The sequence below is a fragment of the Manis pentadactyla genome, chromosome 9 (assembly GCF_030020395.1).
Source record: "Manis pentadactyla isolate mManPen7 chromosome 9, mManPen7.hap1, whole genome shotgun sequence".
Lineage (NCBI taxonomy): Eukaryota > Metazoa > Chordata > Mammalia > Pholidota > Manidae > Manis > Manis pentadactyla.
In genome coordinates, this window is record NC_080027.1 from 98886387 (window position 1) to 98905641 (window position 19255).

At 33.6% G+C, this 19255-nt stretch overlaps 1 protein-coding gene across 13 annotated transcripts in view; it reads left to right on the top strand.

Moving 5' to 3' along the window:
- The window catches only part of CDC42BPA (CDC42 binding protein kinase alpha), a 303926-nt gene that overhangs the window by 225620 nt on the left and 59051 nt on the right, over positions 1 to 19255 (top strand). For 7 of the 13 annotated variants that reach the window (XM_036918411.2, XM_036918402.2, XM_036918403.2 and 4 more), the window contains 5 exons: positions 4206 to 4330; positions 10623 to 10728; positions 11147 to 11295; positions 12846 to 12937; positions 15229 to 15305. In XM_036918411.2, the coding sequence (XP_036774306.1) occupies positions 4206 to 4330; positions 10623 to 10728; positions 11147 to 11295; positions 12846 to 12937; positions 15229 to 15305 (549 nt within the window). Of the gene's footprint in view, positions 1 to 4205; positions 4331 to 10622; positions 10729 to 11146; positions 11296 to 12845; positions 12938 to 15228; positions 15306 to 16361; positions 16410 to 19255 lie in introns of all 13 variants that reach the window. The other 6 variants (XM_036918407.2, XM_057507866.1, XM_036918400.2 and 3 more) reach the window with 1 other exon arrangement.

Below are 19255 nucleotides of genomic sequence, written 5' to 3' on the forward strand. Positions count from 1 at the left end.
GACATTTCATAAGGAAGATACATGAATAACAAATAAGTACCTAAAAAGATGCTCAATATCATTAGTTTAGGAAAATACAAGTTAAAACCATAGTAAGATACTGCTGTACACTCTCAAGAAAAAGTATAATCAGTAAGAGTGACCATACCAACTACTGGCAAGAAATTTGTAGGAATTGGAACTCATATACTGTTTGTAGGAGTGTAAGGTGGTAGACAGCTTTAGAAAATAGCTTTGAAAGTTCTTAAAAAGTATACTCTATGAAACAGGCTAGAGAGCCCAGATATAAACCCAAGTACATATGGTCAATTAATATACAATAAAGGAGCCATGGATATACAATGGGGAAATGACAGCCTCTTCAACAACTTGTGTTGGCAAAACTGCACAGCTACATACAAGAGAATGAAACTGGATTATTGTCTAACCCCATCAAAATGGATCAAAGACTTGAATGAAAGTCATGAAACCATAAAACTCTTAGAAGAAAACATAGGCAAAAATCTCTTAAATATAAACATGAGCAATTTTTTCCTGAACGCATCTCCTCGGGCAAGGGAAACAAAATAAAAAATGAACAAATGACTACATCACGCCAAGAACCTTCTGTACACCAAAGGAAACCATCAGCAGAACAAAAAGGCATCCTACAGTAAGGGAGAATATATTTGTAAATGACGTATTCAACAAGGGGTTAACATCCAAAATATATAAAGTATGCATATGCCTCAACACCCAAAAAAGCAAATAACCCTATGAAAAAAACGGGTAGAGAATATGAACAGACACTTCTCCAAAGAAGAAATTCAGATGGCCAACAGGCACATGAAAAGATGCTCCACATCACTAATTATCAGGGAAATGCAGATTAAAACTACAATGAGATATCACATCATACCAGTTAGGCTGGCCAACATAGGAAAGGCTAGGAACAACAAATGCTGGTGAGGATGCAGAGAAAGGGGAACCCTCCTATACTGCTGGTGGGAATATAAACTAGTTCAACCATTGTGGAAAGCAGTATGGTGGTTCCTCAAAAAACTCAAAATAGAAATACCATTTGACCCAGGAATTCCACTCCTAGGAATTCACCCTAAGGATGCAGGAGCCCAGTTTCAAAAAGATATATGCACCCCTATGTTTATCACAGCACTATTCACAATAGCCAAGATATGGAAGCAACCTAAGTGTCCATCAGTAGGTGAATGGATAAAGAAGATGTGGTACATATACACAATGGAATATTATTCAGCCATAAGAAGAAAACAAATCCTACCATTTGCAACAACATGGATGGAGCTAGAGGGTATTATGCTCAGTGAAATAAGCCAGGCAGAGAAAGACAAGTACCAAATGATTTCACTCATCTGTGGAGCATAATAACAAAGCAAGAACTGAAGGAACAAAACAGCAGCAGAATCACAGAACCCCAGAATGGACTAACATTTACCAAAGGGAAAGGGACTGGGGAAGGTGGGTGGGAAGGGAGGGAGAAGGGGAGTAAGGGACATTATGATTAGCACACATAACATGGGGGGGGGTGCACAGGAAAGGCAGTATAGCACAGAGAAGACAAGTTGTGACTCTATAGCATCTTACTTAGTACACTGATCGATAGTGACTGTAATGGGTATGTGGTGGGGACTTGATAATGGGGGGAATCTAGTAATCACAATGTTGCTCATGTGATTGTATATTAATGATACCAAAATAAAAAAAAAGTACAGCCTAGGGAATATAGCTAATAATAAAATAACTTTGTATGATGACAGCTGGTAACTACACTTATGTGGTGAGCATTTGGTAGTGCATATAATTGTTGAATCCCTGTGTTGTACACCTGAAACCAATATAATATTTTATATCAACTATTCTTAAATTAAAAGAAGATTAGTATCCACCAAGTGCAGGATCCTTGGTAATCTGTTCAAGCTTTTAATTATACTCATTGAAAGGCTACATTTTAGGAATAGGGGTGAAACAGAAAGAGGTGAGATTTCTCAGTGACTGAAATCCAGCTTCTAAATAATTCAATCCCTGATCTATCTTTAGTCTGCATTCCTGATGGAAGTAAAAGTAAATATTCTCTGGAGGAAGATACTATACTGAGCTTCAAATTATCTCTAAAATTTTCATTTACAATGTGTCATGCAGTAAAAAATTACCATGCATACTAGGCAGTACAATCAAATCACTGACAACCAAGAGAAAATAAATAAGAGCAAAAACAAGAAATACAAGAGCAAAAATAAGAAAAGAAAAATGAAAAAGTATAAAAAATGAAAAGTCAATATAAATAGACCCACAGGAATTCCAGCTTGGAATTTTCATAAATGAACTTTAAAATAGCTATATGATATACTCAAGGAAATAGAAAATATGATGAAGAATTTCAGCAGACAACTTGAAGTGTCAAATAGAATTTCTAGAAGTGAAAAATGAAATAACTGAAACACCCAATAGAAGATTTTAATAGCATATTGGAAAGAGCCAATGAAATGAGTAAGAAAAAACAAGTCTGACTTTTTATCCAGACTAAAGGATGAATGGAGGTTAAAAAGGTTGGAAATACATTAAAAAAGAATATGAGACAGAGGGGACATGATTGATGAAAAGGTCTTATATACAAAAATGTTTACTTTCCCTTAAGGGCAGGAAAGAGAGACTAGCAGAAGCAGTATTTGAAGAGTTAACAGCCCATAATTTTCCAAAACCTATGAGGAACGTTAAACCACAAATTCAAGAAATGCCACAAACCCCAAAGGTGGCAAATAGAAATTAAACCCCACTTAGGCACATCATAGAAAAACTGCTGAAAACCAGCAACCAAAGAAAATCCTAAAAGCAGCCAGAGAAGAAAGACACATTATATTCAAAGGAACAAAAGTTAAACTGAAGTCTGACTTCCCAGCAAAGAAAATGGAATCCAGAAAGGAATAAAAACAAAGAACAAAAAGGAATGATATCTTCAAAGTGTTGAAGGAACATAACTGCCAACCCAGAATGTTACATACAACTAAAAATATCTTCCAAAAATGAAGGCAAAAATTCAGACTATAGAAAACTGCAGGACAACCTACTTTCTTCAACAAATAAACTAGAAGAAAAACAGAAGTATTGGAGGGGAACTGGTATGGACTGAATGTTTATGTGCCTCCAAAACTCAGTTTGAAACCCAGTCCCCCAATGTGATGGCATTCAGAGGCTGCACCTCCAGGAGGTGATTAGGTCATGAAGGCAGAGCCCTCATGAGTAGGATTTTTATCCTTCAAAAGGGGCCCCCCAGGAGCATCTCACCCCTTTCACTGTGAGGACTCAACCAGGAGGCACCCTCACTGGATACTAAAGCAGCTGGCACCCTGATGTTGGACTACCCTCCTATAGAACTGTGAGAAATAACTGTCCAATCTATGGTATTATATTTTAGCAGCCTGAATGAAGACAGGAGCCTGTAAATAAGAGAGACTGAAAAGATAAAGCAACCAGTAAGCTGTGTTAACTTGTTGGTATCATGACTCAATTTAACAAACTTAAGTTATTTGGTATTTTGAGATAACTGAAATTGAACAATATAGATAATTAAGTAAACTTGTTAAATGTGTTTAAGTATGATGATAATATTATGGTTATGTGTTAGAAGAGAGATCCTGTTTTATAGAGATAAACAGAAATATGTCTGGGCAAAGTTATATGATGTCTGGTACTTGCTTTAGAATAATACAGGAGAAGAGATAAGACAGGAAGGAGTACAATGAAACCCAGTGGACACTGGGGTGAGAGTTGTTGGAGTTGGATGATGGGCTCATGGGAGTGCACTTAGCACCACACTGTCCATTTTTTAGTGTGCTTGAAATTGTTTATTAGTTTTTTTTTTTTAAAGAGGATTACATAGAGACATTTTTCAGCAAAAAACGAGAGAAGTCGTTACCAGCAGAATTGGGGAGTCCTTCAGACAAATGGAGAAAGTTCACAATGGGACCGATTCAGTGTAGCGGTCAAGGAAAAAGAAAGGCAGAATTCAGAGTGCTTGATGTTTCCAAATTCAGTGACCAGAAGGACGCAGAAGAAATTAGGAAGACAAGCATTTTTTAGTGAAGTATGGGGAGTTACCAGATCTAACAAGAGGCCTGTGAGCGTCTTAAATTCCTGTTCCTAAAAGTTACGCGTGTCTTTAAATGTCTTAATGTCTTAAAATTGCTTTTCAGCTTACCACTTTGTATGAGAACTTAAGTATGCACAACCAGCAGTTAGAAGAAGAGGTGAAGGATTTAGCAGACAAGAAAGAATCAGTTGCACATTGGGAAGCCCAAATCACAGAAATAATTCAGTGGTGAGTACTCTTTTTAAATGTGTAGTTGTCGATGATTTTGGATAGAGCCAAGTTGGTGTGAATTCCAGGAGGCTACTGACATATTCTTTTTTTAATTTTTTGCAATGAAAAATATGTTTCCTGAAAAGCATGATTTTATTACTGATCTGTGTTCATCTGTGTTTTCTATTATGTTCCTCTGTTCCCTTACTTCCCTATATATCTCATTTCAGCTCTGTTCAACAAATGTCCAATTTGAAACTCCATTTAAAATATCCCACAGCTTCACTGAAAGCTGATATTTCTAAGAAAAAATGTTACTTTCCTAGGACAGTTAATCCTTAAAAAACTGAAGAAACTCATTTACTAGCTGTAGATGAAATTTGCTAAGATGAAAATTGCTATATTTGTGATTATTTTAAGAAACAGAAAGCATAGACAAAAATTTAGAAGCTAAACATGTTGTGCTATCACCTTCTTTCATGATTAGATTGATTCACACACAGCGTTTTAAAAACCTGAAATGGTTTAGTTTTATCAACTGTTCTTTAAGCTCCTAGGATTTAATTTTGAATAATTACCTTAATAATTTTCATTTTAATTAATTCATTAAATGATTATTCTGCTATTTGTATATTTTTATGATACCTGAGGAAAGTAGAATCCAGTGAGGACTCTATTATTTTCTAATGAAAATTGGTAGCTTAACTTTTTATATTTACCTTACAACTTTTTGACTCTTAGCACACCATGGATGAAAACAACTGGTTTCTTCATATATCTACAGACCAATTGTTTGGTGGGAATTTAGTTTCTTGTGTTCTTGATTTTGTTTCTGTAGCTTTTTTTTTTCCATTTTCCTACTTAGGTCACATCAATACCCTCCTTCTTAAATAAAATCAAAAGTGAATAAACACTCTTTTTAAGTAATCTTACCCAGGTGACTCAAGTATTTTGATATTGACCTACCTGTAGAGCTCCTATGTTAACCCATCTTTGGCTCATGAATGTGTCTAGTCAATGAATAACTAAAGGAAATGCCCAAATTGTGAAAATTTGGTTGTATTCCCAATAGTAAAGTTAATGGTTCACTAATGTTTATGTCCTTGTCATCAAGCCTACATTTCTGAAGCAAAATCATCTTAATCTTTAGCCAAGTGTATAATACCAAAAATCATGACTCCTTATTTGTAACTCAATTATTACATAATCAAATTTATAATGAAGATGTCCCTGAAAATGCCTTTTTCAGAAGACAGCTATCTGGCCAAAGCCTGCAATCCTAGACCCCTAGTCTTGTCCAGAGGCTGGCATGATGGGTTCAAATGGAATAGGAAGTGGTTCTGGTAAAGGAAGGAAGCTTTAAATGTGGGCTTTCTGTAAAGGGTAACAGAAAGGTGAAATTTTTATAACACAGAACACTCATTTTATACTTTACATTTTTCACATTCAAGTAAAATATGCAGAAGAAATCAGGAATGGAATACAAGGATGTTACTTTGCATAAAAGCTATTATTTAGAAATGGATAAATATGTTAAATAAATTATTAAATACCTAATAGGTTAAAAGTAAAAGATATACTCCCTGTTCTTAGCATTCTCATTATCTGTTTGAAAGTTAACTCTGAAACACTCTGTCCAAGCTTATAAAGGTAAAGATTCTCAGGCTATTCCAGTTTTTTAGTCTACTATATCAAAAAATGAAGTAATACCCAAACAAGGTTTTAGAAACTTGATAATTATTATTTTAAATGTGTCCATTGGGCAAATTAACATTTTTAAAACAAAATAAGCACTGTTGTATAAGACGTTATTTAAGTGCATTTCTAATGGCCCTCTTACTCTGCCCCCCTCTGCCTTTTCCTGTGAAATATCACTTTCATATGAAAGAAAACCTTTTAGGGTAGAGACCTTGTTGCTCATCACTGTATTAGAGCTGGGACCTTCCTTATCATTTCACACTTTCTCTTCAAAATGATATTAAAAGAGAGGCTGAAGTTACAGGCTAGTCTATGAGGCTCATTTTTTAAACGTATCTCCTCTCAACATATTGTACTTTTCTGGTACAATAGAAGATAGAAGGGTCTGTTAAAATACAGCACTTTGCCTTCAAGTAGCTGATAATTTAACAGTTAAAAGTTTAAAAACTAATGTGACTAGAAGTAGTGATAAGTTATCAATGTAAATTACCTTATGTATTTGTATAAATACTGATTTTTCTATAGGAGTATAGAAAAGAGAATTACCTCAGACTGGGTGCTCAAGAACGTTGGGGGTAATCAACTGAACTACAATGTGTTTTCTGAAAACACTGAATTTAAAAGATCCTATACCTGGTTTGATTGCATTGGAGAATTCATGTGAAAGAATGGTAGGAAATAAGACTAATTAAGTTATCGCAGCACAATCACCTTGAATACTTAGGGTAAGGATTTGAACTTTATAAGAAAGAAGAAAGTTTTTGCAAAGGATAATAGCATTAATTAAAATGATGAATTAGGAGGTAACTTCATATTCACAGTGGTGGTCAGTATGAAATAGAGGGAGATTTGGGAAAAATTAGACAAATGGAGAAGACATAATGGAAGAAGAATCTGTAGGACTTAATTATGGTTGAAGGGCAAGCAAAGAGGAGAAACTGGTATTTCTGAAATTCTTAATTGGAGAGATTAAGAAAGTAATGGTACATTGAAGTAGGAAAGTCAAGAGAAGGAACCAACTTTGGGGAAGATATAATTAATTTTAGTTTTCTTTATTGTTTGTTGGTGAGTCTGAGGTATCCTGAGAAATCCAAGTAGAGACTTCCAATCTACTTTTGAAAAGAAGGCATGAAGGTTAGGATTAATATAAATTTGGGGATTTAATTCCTAGTAAATAAAGCCATTGAAGTTGTTGAGATCTTTTTAGGAGAAAGGAAAGAAGGGTAATGGTGAGGCAACATAATGAGAGGGAACAGCTGTGTAAACCACCCAGGAAAATGCTTTAAATAATCAGGAAAGGGTTCCAGTAATGAAACCTTTATTTCCCTTTATTTATATTCACTTACATTATTTGAAACATTCGCATTCATTAATCTTAATTTGTGTATGGTAATAGCTTATATTGATTAAAAATAGTATGTTCCAGGCATAGGCTAATTCACATGTGCTGTCATTCAGTTATCACAACAGTCCTGTAAGGTAGGTATTACTATTATTATTCCTATTTTATACATGAGGTAACAGAGAGTTAGAGGGTGTAAATGACTTACCCAAAATCACAGAGCCAGTGAGGTGCAAGCAAGGAACTGAACCCAGGTCTATTTAGCTCAAGAATCAAGTTCTTCATCATTCCACTGGGCATGTCCTAATTCCCCAATTTTATAAAGACCATATATATATATATATATATATATATATTTATATCTTCTTTGTTTTCCTAATATGCCCAAAATAATATTTAATAATATGCCTTGATGGATTATTTGAAATAACTTACAAGGAGAGGATTAGATATGCCAAAAGAACAAAACAGATCCAAATTGGCCTTCCATAGCCGAGTCATTATTTTAATAGACCATAGTATCAGCAGAACAGTTGAGGCAGAAATCAGACTTTAGAGAATAGGTAGGAGTGAGTAAAGGCTCAACACTAGAGCAACCAGAAGTTGTATAACAATAAAGGGAAAGAAAAAGGGAGTGGAGGCAGCTAGGACAGGGAATTTTTAGGGTTAGAAAAGGTCTGTACATGTTCAAAGGAACCTGTGGAAATAATGAAATGGAAAATACAGGATGTGGTAGAGAAAATAACTGTTTGTATATAGTAATAATAACTAGGGGATTGGGAATACCTTTAAATGGCTTAGCCAAAGATGAGGGACTCACCTCTAAAACTGTTTTTAAAAAATGCTAAGAGAATGGGTATGAGTAAACTTAACCAGATGGCCTAGAAGAAAAGGGCAAGAGATGGTGTTGAAGCTGGAGAACATGAGGTTTTTAAAGGTCATGGTTAGAAATAGTAAAACAGCAATGATTATTAAAAGAAATTGTGCTAGCCTGAAACCAGTGGAACCTCAAAGGCCTAAGTTTGCATCTGACCACATCTTTCTTTTCTTTTTTCCTGAACTCTTCCCACCAGTAATTATCTGTAGCTAAGAAAATAGCCATGGTTTAATCAAAAGTTGAGAATTAGTGGAAGACCACAGTGGTAATATGAATGTATTCCACATGTAAATAAAAAGCAGTTAGAAGAGACTATTTTTTATATAAAATTTCAAACAACATAAAAACAATTACAAGTTATTTGCTTTTCAAAGTTAATAAAACACGTTGAACTTCATAGGTTTCCGGAAATGTGCATAAGCCAAGATCTCTGACCTGTGGTAGATGCTAACTAGCACTAGTTGAGGCCAGCTAGCCTGGCCATTTAAATGATAGATACTACAGTTTTCTTCATCATTACTATGTAAGTCTCTTTCTTTATACTCTAAAAAAGATAACCTTCTTCCATCCCTGTTTATCCTTACTGTATATGAGCTGATTAAATGAAAAGATCGTGGTCACTGTGGTGTCCAAAGTTAGAGAACTGTAAAAAGAAACAGCCTCCCACTACACAAAATTTCTTAATATTTTCTAAAGCCATTTTTCTTTAAAAGGAAATAAAAATATATGCAGTTGGCCCTTGAACAACACAGGGGTTAGGGCTACTGAACCCCCAAGCAGTCAAAATCCATGTATAATTTTGACTCTTCCAAAACATAACTACTCATAGCCCCCAAAGCTTAACTACTCCCCCAAAATTTTCCATGTATAATTTTGACTCCCCCAAAACTCAATACTCATAGCCTACTGTCGAACAGAAGCCTCCTGATAACCTAACAATCAATAAACACGTATTTTGTATGTATTATGTACCAAATTCTTTCAATATAAGCCAGAGAAAAGAAAATGTTATTAAGAAAATCATACAGAAAATACATTTACAGTACTGTACAGTATGTATTGAATAAAGTCCACATAAAAGTGGACCCATACAGTTCAAACCCTCATTGGTCATGGTCAACTATACATACATGTTGAGCCTAAAAATATGTGGCTATCACTAGAGTGGACAACTTCTTATAATGACTTTACTGCTTCTCTGTTTAAGTTCTTTTGCTTGTCCTCCAAAACACCTTCCCATTTGAGGAAGAGAGAACCAAACTCTTAAGATACATATATATCCCACTACCCAGTGTGCACTATATATGTATACGTATACACACACACACACACACACACACACACACACACACACACACACAGAGGCATGTGTGTGTGTGTGTGTGTGTACATATATATGACTCCTCAGCAGTTCAAATTCCATAAGATGCTAAAGCAAGGCTCAAGAGTTAAACTTGTCTAATATATTAGCATCACAGATAAATATTGATTTACCTGAAGTATACTTTTCCTCATAACTATTCAATGGCCTGAATTTTATCTATGAAAATAGGCAGCCTGCAGAATGACAGTCTTCCCCAAAGAGTATTAGAGTACAGTTCTGAGCACTGCAAATTTCAACTCCTTTTTTTCCTTTTTGTGGTATTAAGCTTTCTATAGATCCATGGTTTTCATTCTTCTTGAGAATAGGAACTTCTTCTTAAATTTTCATATGCTTGGTCTTCCCCTTGTTTTGTAGGAGATAATGACAAAATGCAAACTTTCTCTTGAGAAATTATAAAACGTGGAATTTGTCTGACTGAATATAATTTCTGTCATAATAAAATCATAATAGTTGCATCAGCAAGATAATCTGAAGACAATAAATAGAAGCTCTGTTTCAATAGACTTTAATCTTTTCTCTGTTATTTTATTGACCATCTTAGAAAACAGAAGAGCTTTAATTACAATAGTACCCTTATGTTTACAGAATATTATACAATAAACTGAACTTTCTAAATATAGTGTATTTCAGTTTTAAAAAGCTTGTGTTGTTTTCTTAAGATAAATGGCATAATCCAGTTCATGAGAAACCTTAATATTCTTTAGAAGTCATGTGTATGTGTTTAATGTTAGATTAAAAGAGTATTGATTCTGTAGTTCAAGGATGAAGTTTTACTAATTTATCAGAGTAATTTGGACTTCCCTAAACATGGCCAACTTAATTTGTAGATAACTGAACAGTTCAGAAAACCTCTTCCCACTTGTTGATAGACAGTAGTACTGTGGTAGAATATCTTTAAATTTTTATTATTTTTCATTTGTTTCTTTATGATGCCTTAAAATAATATATCTCACTGGAGTTTCTATGTTTGTTTTACTTTTTACTGTATCACTGTGTTTATATATTCTAGGGTCAGTGATGAAAAAGATGCACGGGGCTATCTTCAGGCCTTGGCTTCTAAAATGACTGAAGAATTAGAAGCATTGAGAAGTTCCAGCTTGGGTACAAGAGCAACGGTAAAGCTCTGCCATTTCAGTGGAGGCTCATCACACCAGGGAAAGGCTCAGATACACTGTCATAAACATGCTCGCTTAAATTAGTTTGTTCAGGCTTTAGCTTCTTATCAGGGCTTTTATGAGATGTTAATCAGTCCAAGTCTCTCCCAGTTTAGGAAATCATAACACATAACTGCTTAACTGTAATGTGTATGGCTCAGTCATTATTGATAATAACTATAAAAAATAAACTTATTTATATGTGTGTCTACAGTTATTTCTGAATTTAATGAAAAATAATTTTTACAAGTAATGTTTCTATTCTATTGTTATTAGAGATGGTGTTTTTAAGTAGTTCCCAAATTCAATCAGATTACTAAATTTAAATGTTAAAAATAACACAGGACAGAGTTAAAAACACAGTCACGTTATTTTATAGGATATGCCCTGGAAAATGCGTCGTTTTGCAAAACTGGATATGTCAGCTAGACTGGAATTGCAGTCAGCTCTGGATGCAGAAATAAGAGCTAAACAGGCCATCCAGGAAGAGCTAAATAAAGTTAAAGCATCTAACATCATAACGGAATGGTAAGATTCATGAATACAGTCTATTAGAATAATTTCTAAGTTGGGCCAAAAGTATTTGGAGAAAAGTTACATGTTTGATTTCCTACCTCTCACTTCTTTTTTTTTAAGCAATGATGAGAAGTTAGGAAGATTTAAAAATTAATAGATGTTTTCAAGCCTTGTATGTGGTGATAGATTTTAATACACCTTTGTTTTCCTCTGACTTGTCCATGAAGTGGAGTTAATTAATAGTACTCATTAACATTCTATTATTTACTTTTCCCTTTATTTGTAAAATTTAGTTGACTCTCAAATTTTATTCTATTAAATACAAAATTCTTTCATTTTAAGGAATATCAGTATAGAAATGCCACAAATAGTCAGAAACAAAATGCAGTCATCTGAAAAGTCTGGCCTCTACCATAAATCTTTTATCAATGATGGTTCTATTGATGGTAAATTTCATAATGGTATATTTTACTTGTAACTGTTCTTTATGTTCTATTTCATATTTTAAAAAAGTATAGCCCCCACAGTCTGTGAAACAGTTAGCTAATGAATACATTCCCTCAATTATCACAACAGTAGAGCAAATTATATATAATCTGAATAAGTATATGATAAAATAAAAATCATAATTGAGTTGGCTATAAACATGACTCAAGAATAAATCGGTATAGGTGATAAATGGAGGAACAATAGAAAATTCACTGTTACAAATGAAAATACAAATAGAAAATCCATTTGGTGCTCAGGATACCATAGATTTCAAAGGCACTCAATCATGAAAAGAAAGTCTCATAAATTCAGTATTTAATGATATGAAGACTCTGTCCTTAAGCTGCAGTCATTAATGTATTGAATCAAATCAAAAGCCAGATACACAGTATGTCATTTGAATTACAAATACTTGTTATATATAAACCAGACATAAATTAAGTATGCTTCACTTAAATGTGCTAGTGTGACACTGAAAATGGAAAAAAAAATGTTTTCTGGAGAATATGAATTGATTCCAATGTAAACAGCTAACTGAATGTCATTCCGTGTGCTATTATTCAGAATAAGTATGAAGAAAAGCCTAGGACATAGGAGTTTACACATTTATTCATAAGTCAGGGCTATGAGTGAAACTGAAAATTATAAACATACTCATATATATGTTCTGCTTTCATGGTTCTCTATGAAAGAAGTCTAACAAAATTCTAAAATTGACCTTTGGTTTTATGACATTTTTTAATTTAGTTCAGGATCAACAACTTATTGTGTGAACAGCCAGATAGTAAATACCTAAGTCTTTCTGGGTTACATAGTCTCTGTCTACTCAGCTGTGCTGTCCTGGTGCAGAAGCAGCCACAGACAGTGTGTACATGAATGAGCCTGGCTGTGTACCAGTAAAACCTATTTACACAGAAGTAGATGACAGGATGGATTTGTCTTTCCTCAGTAGTTGGCAGTTCCCTGCTTTAACGTGACTTATATTTAAACCAGAGAAGTCCAACTCCATATGTGATAGCTCACTAAGAAGCAATAAAAATAATGACACTTTTCCTTTTTCTCCCTTATTTAAGTAAATTAAAAGATACTGAGAAGAAGAACTTGGAACTACTGTCAGAAATCGAACAGCTGATAAAGAACACTGAAGAGCTTAGATCTGAAAAGGGTATGAGAATGTGTTTTGCACAATCAGGACTTACTGTTCTGCTATGAATCATTTTCTTACACAAGAACCAGCTTATTGTGTAGGTGGGAGAATTGTTCACACAAGCAGTTCTGGCATTCATTTATGGAAATATGTATGTATATGTCCACACACAGCCCTTTTGCAGACTGATCTCTTGAGTCATTTTGTTTTATATAATATTCATGTTTAAAGATTTGATAGTCACAGAAAAACTCACTTTGCCATAAATTTGATTGTTTTATCCAGTGCCATGGACTATTTCACAGATAATATTTGTGTGATTAGAAAAAAATTATTATTTTATGATATACTTTATAGTACTCTCAAATGTTATACAGGGTTCACTCCCAGGGTAAAGGAAGCAATGTATGAAATAACTAAAGATTACTTTAATCCAGTCTTAAAATGGCAAGTCAGTGATGAAGAATTATTTTGAGCATTTCATTGTCTTCCGTTTTTGATTCTTAAATTGCTTACCTTGTGGGATTTCCTGGGATTTATTCTTATTTTCTTGAAAACATTACTTTAGCATTTTTCCATCAATGTGAAAAGTAACTCAGAGTGCTTGGTATCTCTATTACATGAACTTCTTAAACTTTCTTTCCATATGGAGGCATTAGGAATGTGAAGATTTAATTTAAAAATTTGGAATGTTTTCTTAATGAAGGGATCTCTTATATGCAGTTATTAGAAATTCATTTTCCTGACAAAGTCAGTATTCTGATGGGTTCTGAACTGTTAGTGGGTTTATGTTTTCCTTAGTACCTCCCTGTCACTCTTAGCCCTGTGACACACAGTGAAGTAAGCTGGTCGGTCTCTCTGTCTGCTTTTAAAATTGTGGAGGAGAAAGGGTAGTCACATAAAGGACATAACCTGAAAAAAATCATTAAGAGTAAAAAATGTTAGTATGTTTTTATTGATTGAATTTCCTAGTAAACAAGAAAGGAAGGAACCCAGAAAAAGTGAGTAAGGAACTCAGGATAGGAGAATCAAGCTGAGTTTTCATACATGAAGAGTAGAAGGAAGCCCTATTGTTTGGTGGGTAGAGGAGAAAGAATATATAAGACATGGACGACCTGTGGCCCTAAAAGCAGTTTATATAGACAAGACTAGTGCAGATGACTTATGACACACTAGGTGACTTTGGCTGCATTGTTTGTAGAATAGATCTGAACTTAAGAAAGAAAACACTTAAGTTTATCACATTGCTTTATGAAAACATGTTAACCTACTGCTTTTTATTTGTATTTTGAACATTGTAGAAAATAAAATTTCACTGTTGTAATATAATATACTATACTATTTAAATAATGTAATGTAATATTTATGTAATGAACACAAGGATTTTTTTTCTGCTTTACTTACTGTAATATCCTTGTACCTAGGCAGGGTTTGGCACATATGAGGCTCTCAATATTTACTGACCAAATGAATTTCTGAAAACATATTGCCTTAACTGGCAACTATCATATGTTATTAGAGAATAATATGAAAAGCACACAAATAAGGTGATGTCAGTTCCAAAGGTTAGGAAATCAAAAATGTGTGCTTGGTTGTTTCTACTTTTTTTCCTCCCTAGTATTTATCATTTTAGGTATATTTGAAGAACTATTTTGGAAATTATGCACTTAAAGTTAATTCCATAACCAAGAGATAATGCATGAACTTGTTTTGATTCATTTAAGAAAAACTGTGGTTTGAATTCTTCGTTCTGACAATAAAACAATACCTGAAATCAGATTGAGACCGTTACAAAATTTTTTTTCTTAAAATAATTTTACAGTTTTTCATAATTAATCAAAAGGTTTTTTTCACATTTGTTTTATCACTGCATTATTTTCTTATGAAAGTTACATTGGTCAGTGCATACTATATGTTTGATAAGAGTATTTCAAAATAGAATCTTTTTTTGATGATAACTAGCTTAGGAAAACAGACATAATCAGGGACTGATTTTTAAAATTCTCTCAAGTCTACCAAAAGATTTAGTCTGTCTTTTATAATGTGCTATATGGGAAAGAGAAATTCAAGAACTCTAGTAAGTCAAGAAACAGGTGTTTCATGGAGACTGATATAATTTAACTGTTAACTTATGTTTCAAGAAACACTGATGCATTTTAGTTTTTTTAATATGTAGAGTTGTTAACATTGATCAGCTTGAAAATATGGTAGTTTGTGAGCAGCTTTTAATAGTTTCAGACAAGAAAGGTGATCCATGAAAACGAGTTGTAATTATTCTAGTTTTAAAAAAAGTTGCTGCTGTCTTCTAGGTATAGAGCACCAAGACTCACAGCATTCTTTCTTGGCATTTTTGAATACGCCTACCGATGCTCTGGATCAATTTGAAGTAAGTATTCAACTTTGCAAATATCCTCTGCAGTCAATTTAAAACGAAATATCCTTTATGATTTAAAATTCACTTGCAATAAATCATCTATTGCATCTCACATAAGCAGACCCTAGAATCATATATAAACAAAAACATACTAAGAAAGGAATATATTATGCATTCTTATGGAAACTATAAGCACATTTGCATTTAAGAAAAATATAAGAAAGGTCTAAATATGAGAGTCATTATAATATTTAAAAGAAATTTCATCTCATCCCCTGAGAAACAGTAAGTGCAGAAAAAACCCTAACTTTTGAAATAATTTTGACACTTTTCTTTTTTTCTCCAAAGCATAGCTACCTTAGCTACCTTAAAAAACAAGTGAAAATGTCAGAGCTCACAATAGGAAATGCTGGTTCTGGTTCCAAATCAGTTCAGTTGTTTAGAAGTATACAGTAGGAATGCTTTTGTTAAAAGTATTATATAGACTGCATTAACAGATTTTAGATGATAATGAAATAGTAATTATATGACTGTCATTTTTTAGTACTTAAATTCTTTGCTAGGAAAAAAGAAATCTATGATATAAATTGTCTCAGAAAATTAAAGTTAGTGATTATATCTTTAACAAGTAATTGTAAATGCAAGGCACTGTTGTAGGTGCTGGAGATACACTAGTGACCAAATATATTAAGTTAGGCCTCAAAGAGCTTACTTTCTGGTGGGAACAGTTAGACGTAGAGATTGTATTGCTCACTTTTAGTTGTTATCTTCTAAAGTGCTTACATTGAATTTGATTATTAATGATTTGCCATGAGCTTCATTTTATTACATTTTGGGTACAGTATATGAATTACATTTCCTTCCTTTGGGAAAGGAAAAAGAATCACTCTTGAAAAAGTAATGAATTTCTATGTTTCTTGAGAAACAGTGACTGCTTTTCTCATTTATTTGTTTGAATAAATGTCATTTGCCTTTCAATTGCTTTACAAAATTTTTGATTTATTATTTGTTCTTATTAAATTGCTTCATCCATATTTTCTATTTTTTATTGCTGTATTCGTTAAATAGGATTCCTTTTCTTCTTCCTCATCTTCACTGATTGATTTTTTGGATGACGTAAGTCTTTGATTTTCAAACCAATGCATCCTTCAGTAAAAGAGATCAGTGAATTGATATGAACAATTTGCCTAGTAATGCAGTCAGTTTTAGAAATATCATACTTGATAATTTACTTGTGAGCCAAAATTTATTTTCTTATCTTGAGTATAATGAAAAGTTTATATTTATTGACATAATAAAATATGTACTTTGAAAAATGCCTTGGCCATCAGAGAATCTCTGTATTTTCTTCCCTTGCAAGAATTCTGAAGGCTGGAATGCTTATTTGATATTTTCACTATATATACATATATATATATATATATATATATGTATATGTATATACATATATATATATATGTGTGATGCTAATTTTTATTTTTCATGGTGATTTCTATTTCACATTCTCCTTTTCTTTTCAGCATTCTATTTAATTTCTGTTAGTTAAAAGTAAATCTCTGGTGGTATCAGAAAAAGTGACATGTTTTATTAAATCTTTCAGTAGGTCTTATTGTAATATAATAATTCAGTACAAATCAATTTTAAATGCTGGCAGAATTTCTCTTCTAATGTGGAAAGTGATCTTAATTAACATATGTACTATATGCACTATAAATTGACTGCATTATCATTTTTCTCTCCTAAATTAATTCTGTAGATTTAATAATTTAGAATTTCCTAATGTGTATCATTCATTCATTTCACAGAAATGCCAGACATACACTCTCTCTATTTCACATTAAATAGCACAATAATCCTCACTGTAAAGCATTTTATAGTCCTGTTGAACATTCAGTCTTCCAGAAGTTGGGGAATAAAGTGGGTTCAAATGCAAATATTGTGCATAGAACTGCTTTTAAAAAGGGGGAAATTCTTTAAATGTTTTATTTTTTTGTGTTTTGTTAAGTATAATTCTTACATACAGAAGAGTACTTAGCACAGTTTTCCACCAAAGGAAACTCTTTAACAAGATTTTTTAAATTATATTTTAAGGTGATTTTTGCTATCTTTGAAATACTTATACCAAAGTGTGCACCTTTTCATTCTAAATGGCAACTCTCCTATTATTGTTAAGACAATTAATTATTCTAGTTAATCCTACAGTGTGATAAAAAGAAAACTCTCTTGACACACAAAAGTATTTTATGTCATATCTGTATATTTTACTATGCTAAAATATTCAATATAGTATCTCCATACAGATATCATTTACTCTAAAGAGAATGAAAAGGAAATTTGAATGAATTATGTTAATTACTCTTGCCACTAAAAAGCCATTCACTTTTCTAGCACACTTTCCTCTATATTCCATTTTCTCCCACAAAAATCTGAATGTAAAAACTTAATAGTATGTTTTGGCAAATAGATTAGCTTTGCTGAACAGAAGCGTCTGCGAATGCACGCCTCAGCTGGCTGCCCCCTCGGCTCTCAGTGCCGCTGTCCTCTGCCGCTATCAGCCTAGTGAGTTTCCTGCCTTCACTTTTCCTCCAGGATTCCCCTCTGTTGCTTCACCCACTAGTACTCAGAGTATAACTCCATTCAAGCATACAACTAAATTTTAAAGTAGTACAAAGGAACTCCATTATAAAGCAAAAAGGAACTGAGTTCACAAAGGCTGCTGAATCTTTATGATTCAGGCTCCAGCCCTTCAAAGGCATATTTTTTTCCCATATTTGCTTCCTGAGGTTCTCTTCTCCCAGTTTATTGGCTAAGCACATACGTTAACTCAAATCCTGCTCTACCACCTTCTCGGTGCATGACTTGGAGCAAGTGATTTAACCTGTCCATGTCCCAGTTTGATCATCAGACAAATAGAGATAATAACAGCACTGATCTCATAAGGTTGTTTGAGAATTTAAAGAAACGACATATATAATGCCCTCAGTAAAATTGGTTATTATTTCCCTGCTCTTAAAGGCCAGTTCTCTCCCTCCCTGTGTTCTCTCTAGCGTCCTTTTCACATACATGCTTTCTTAGCTCTTCACCACTCAGCCTTCACTCACCACCAGTGTGGATCACCATACTTCCTTGAGAATCACCAAATCACATGACCATTGGAAAATGATTTTTACCTGTCAGGGCAAAGACCAGCAGTAAGCACCCATTTTACAAATTGTTTTGTATTCCTAGTTTATATTTTATGGCATAAACCTCTTGTTTCTCTTTACAGTTTATAACCAGGACTGCCCTTCCCAGACTTAACCATCCATTTCATCCTCAGAGTAGTAATAGAATGATGCTTTGAATAATGGTATCAGTCTTTGGCCTGCTTGGCTTCAGCATCCAGGATACTTAAAAAATTCAAGTTCTGTTACTTCCTTTCCCTTAGGCATTTGGATTCTTTTTCTTTTTTTAATTTTTTAGTAAGGTATGATTGATATACACTCTTATGAAGGTTTCACATGAAAAAACAATGTGATTACTACATTTACCCATATTATCAAGTCCCCACCTATACCCCAATGCAGTCACTGTCTATCAGTGCAGCAAGATGCCACAGATCCACTATGTGCCTTCTCTGTGCTACACTGTTCTCCCCGTGATCCCCTACACCATGTGTACTAAACAACACCCCTCAATCCCCTTCTCCCTCCCTCCCCACCTGCCCTCCCACACCCCTCCCCTTTGGTAACCACTAGGCATTTGGATTCTTAAGGAATAAAATCTTGATTGTACCTAAACTAGTTAGATTGTTTTGCATAATACTTACAAAATCTGTGACTATCCTCCATAGAATACATCTTCTGGTCATTCTTTTCTGTTTTCTTCTATATCACTGCTATAGAAAAAGATTATATTGAAGATCTAAAATTTGAATTGTAACTGCAACATGTAGGTACAGGAGGGAACAGGCTGGTATGAAG